Source organism: Coffea arabica, chromosome 7e, assembly GCF_036785885.1.
Source record: "Coffea arabica cultivar ET-39 chromosome 7e, Coffea Arabica ET-39 HiFi, whole genome shotgun sequence".
Taxonomy (NCBI): domain Eukaryota; kingdom Viridiplantae; phylum Streptophyta; class Magnoliopsida; order Gentianales; family Rubiaceae; genus Coffea; species Coffea arabica.
The window spans coordinates 11,660,729-11,664,592 of record NC_092323.1 but is presented as its reverse complement, the minus strand read 5'-3'; the positions used below and the strand labels follow the sequence as shown (position 1 = coordinate 11,664,592).

Here is a 3,864-nt window from a genome sequence, read left to right as displayed (position 1 = left end):
CTCCTGTCCATAGGAAATAACTATTAGACCCCTTCAATGTCTCTAGTCCTTTTGCCTCTAATATTTTCTAATTCAAAAGTGGTTTTTTTTTTTTTGGATAGATCTAATTCACAATTGTTGCTTGAAAAATTGTACGAGTACATTACAGAGAACAAATGAAATTGATAATCATGCGGGACTTTTAATGTGGCGTGTGCATGGGGGCCCAGCCAAACAAGGGATATTAAAGCACACAGCCCCAACATAAAAAAAAAAAAAAAAAATCATTTCAAACATTTTGCCCAGCAAAGTAGATGCCTTAATCCACGTCACCGATCCATGTTAGCCCAGAATCAAACAATCCTGACCATCCAATGATTTTCCCTTCCTCCAATCTCAACCATCCGATTTCAACTAGAATGCACAAACCTGAAACCTCTTTACTTTGGTTTCTTTATATTTTCTTTTCAGTCCCTCTAAAATGACCAAATAAATAATAGTGTGTCGATAAGCTCTGTTCCCCTCACCAAGGACTCAAGTTTTACTGTTCTTTTCTCTTCGCTTCGGAAGCTGACACTCTCTTAACAAAATTACACACACTCACACACTGCTCAGTGCTCACTCACAGGGCGAATCAAGTTTCAATGGCGACTGAAGAAGTTGGTAAACCTGCTTCCCTCCCTCCATATCCGCAGGTAAAAATACCAGGCATGAACTAAATTGTACAATTCCCTATTCAAGCCTGTTCAGATTTTACTATTCTATTTTTTTTTTCAAATCTGCTAAATTTTCTTTATTATCAGATTTTTTTCTTTAATTTTCCAGAAGAAATTCATGTGCCTTTTTAAGATTTTATAGATACCCTTTGTCTGCTGTATGATTCTCTCTCCCAAAAGCAAAAGCTTGGTAATTTACATCTATCTATTCGTGGATGCACAATTATGTTTTTGGCGAGTTTTGCCCGAATTTAGATGTTCTTGCTGCAAGAAAAATGGGAATTTTATTTTTTTCCAAAAATGGTAAAAAAAAGCACTTGTTTACTTTTATAAGGGAAAAATAAAGAAACAAATTTTGTGTAACCCTTTTTGTCTTTGCAGCTAAAAATGACTGGTTTCCAGCTCTAAAGTTGCTCAGTACCATTTAGTTGGACCACTTCTGACATTTTTTTAACTAGAAAAGCAGATCAGTTCATTTCCATTTTTCCAAGTTGAATTCAAATTTTGAATTTTGTTGCAGATGATTGTCGAAGCCATTGATGCATTGAAGCAGAAAGAGGGCGCAAACAAGTCAGCAATATCCAAATACATAGAATCAAAGTATGGAGATTTGCCAGCCGGACACTCCACCTTACTCGCCGTTCATTTAACCAGGATGAAAGAAAGTGGTGAACTCGTTTTCTTCAAGAACAATTACCAGATGCCTGATCCAACTGCCCCGCCCCGGAGAGGCCGTGGCCGTCCCCCGAAGCCGAAGGACCCTGCTGCTCAAGAGGCAGTGGCTTCACCACCGAGGCCTCGAGGCCGCCCAAAAAAGGACCCCAATGCTGAGCCTGCACCTAAGAAGCCCAAGCCAGCAACTGCCCCGCCTGCTGTTTCGAAAACTGGAAGGCCTAGAGGTAGGCCTAGGAAGGTGCAGCCATAGTCTGGTGCTCAAAATGGGGGTGGCATGGAAGAGAGCTGAATTTGAATAGGAAAAATGGAAAGTAGAGTGGGGGAAGTGCTGGTTTTGTTGATGATGTTAACGTAATTTTTTAGTTGAGTGGTCTTTTGATTTGGAAGGATGTTGTCTTTAGCGTTTATGCGATTGGTGACTTTGTAGTTTGGGTTTAGAATGTTAGGTGGATGTAAATTAGTATCATTATTGTTACTTGGGTTAATTGATGTTTGCTGTCTTTAGGAGTTAACTTAAATGGTACGGTACGAAAATCTGGTTGCTGCTAATATGCTTTGGATGATTATCGTTTCTTGGCTCTTTGTTTGTTCCTTTGGTGATCAGTGATAATTTGCGTAGTTTTGCATGCATTATTTAGCAATTATTCAGTGCAATAAGAGGAGGTAACAGTGAAAGGGTAGGCAATAAACTCAATGTCCTGGCAATTTATAATTGCCTGGACTATTCGGACTAGGGATAAAGATAAAGAGTAGATAATGACCTTTGGTGGTTGTAAAACTTGTAATGGTGGCTTTTTCTATTTTGTTCGTAAGGTTACATGTTAAGCACAACAAAATGAGAGGTAGGCTTACTGTAGAAAGTGTAAAATTTTGATATTAATATATCTTTTGCAAATTAACCACGCCTTTTATCCGACACTATAGAGGGATTATTTGATTATTAAGTGGGATGGATTTTGAGTCCATTATCAGTTTATAAATCCACTAGATACCCGGGATGAAATTGTGAAGTTGATTGATTATCTTGAGCTGCTGGTCCAAGAGAAATGGAGGGAAACAAAACTTGGGAGCTTCAAATTTTAAAAAATTTGGATAAAGGGTGAATGTTAGGGAATTTTTTACGGTTACAAGAAAGACCTGCAAATAATACTAGGTGAAAAACCAGGTATGTGGATATGGTTTATCCATCCACGAATCAGTCAATTTCATTATGTGTAAATTGTATCAATGTCGACATGTCTTTGACCTGTCAAGAAAAGGAAAAAAAATGTCATTTCTTTGTGCAAGCGGACCCCACTCGGAATCTTGGTGTCCCCAGATTGTTGGAACCTTCAGCTCCTCGGACAAAATGAAATGAGTGGGGAAAAAAGATGCCGTTAGTGCTCAAAAGGTTGTTTGCAATCCCTGTAGTGATCACTGACCGTAGACATTGGCATAGGGAATAAAACAGTGGAGTTTGCCAAATTTTTGAACGTTAAGGTTATTTAATAGTAGTATTTACAGAAGATTCTATCTACTGTCGGATAATATGTACAAGAGGATTCTGAGCAATCAAGAAATCCGAACACCTGTCAACAAGATTTGGGTGCTAACCCAATTACGGACTAGCATTCCATTAATTGACCTCAGTCTGAGAATCATAATACTTTTGAAGATTCGCCCATGAATAAAAGGGATGAGATTGGACCGATTTTAATGGGAATTCAGGAGTTTGAAGAAGCACTTCATGGTTCACTTTAGCATTCATATTCAATAAACTTACATTTCCGGTATTCTTAGATGTTAAAAACAGATCTGCTATTCCTTTATCTATTTCAACTGTTTGGAAAAAGAAAAAGAAAAAAAAAAACCAAATATATCCTTTAATCTCTCTTGTCTATGCTTGTGGATTATAGTCTAATATGTTACTGCAGCATTAACTCGCCCCCAGCGACATCTTCGAACTTCTCAGGCAGGCACTTCTACTTGCCGTGAAACTCACTTATTCCATTATGAAGCACTTTAATTCAGCTGGAGATGTAAGTTTTGTCATGCAGCCTTCAGCTTAAGCTGCAGGTGTTATGCTTATCTGATACTATTAGCAACAGCATTTAGTCATCTTGCATATATGTCAGACGGTAGAACCCTGGACATGCTGATACTGACCCCGTCAGGTAGTACTCATCCCGGAAAGCTCCTTTAGAAGGACACAGGGATAGTGGCTGAATATTTAGGGCCCATGGACTGAGCAGATTCTCTTTCCTAGTGCAAGAATGTCAGAAAATATAGACATAATCCTGGTCTGATCACTCGGGCATCACAGACACACTTAAAAAGGCTGTTGTTGCATCATGTACTCGTGCCATAGGTCCCTTTCCATCCAAACAGAATCCAGCCAGTTGCTAAAATGCAGTTTCTCAAGCATAGATGATTTAACTTTCAACCTAACATCTGTTTATTCAATTTTCAATTAGATCAACAGCTTCAATGCCCGGCACTGGCAGAACTGGAAGAT

General features: G+C 38.7%; 1 protein-coding gene across 1 annotated transcript; it reads left to right on the top strand.

Annotated features, from left to right (window-relative positions):
• The first annotated feature begins 484 nt into the window (after positions 1–484).
• Positions 485–1,919, top strand: LOC113698328 (HMG-Y-related protein A-like). Its single transcript, XM_072058400.1, has 2 exons — positions 485–674; positions 1,216–1,919. The coding sequence occupies exons 1-2, from the start codon at positions 624–626 to the stop codon at positions 1,618–1,620; spliced, it is 456 nt and encodes a 151-aa protein (XP_071914501.1). The 5' UTR covers positions 485–623; the 3' UTR covers positions 1,621–1,919.
• Positions 1,920–3,864: the final 1,945 nt, after the last annotated feature.

What these genes read in the sequence shown, in the direction of transcription:
- LOC113698328 (XM_072058400.1), top strand. Translation starts at nt 624, where the DNA reads ATGGCGACTGAAGAAGTTGGTAAACCTGCTTCCCTCCCTCCATATCCG. An exon ending in CCCTCCCTCCATATCCGCAG is followed by an intron (nt 675 to 1,215) that starts GTAAAAATACCA and finishes ATTTTGTTGCAG; the next exon opens with ATGATTGTCGAAGCCATTGA.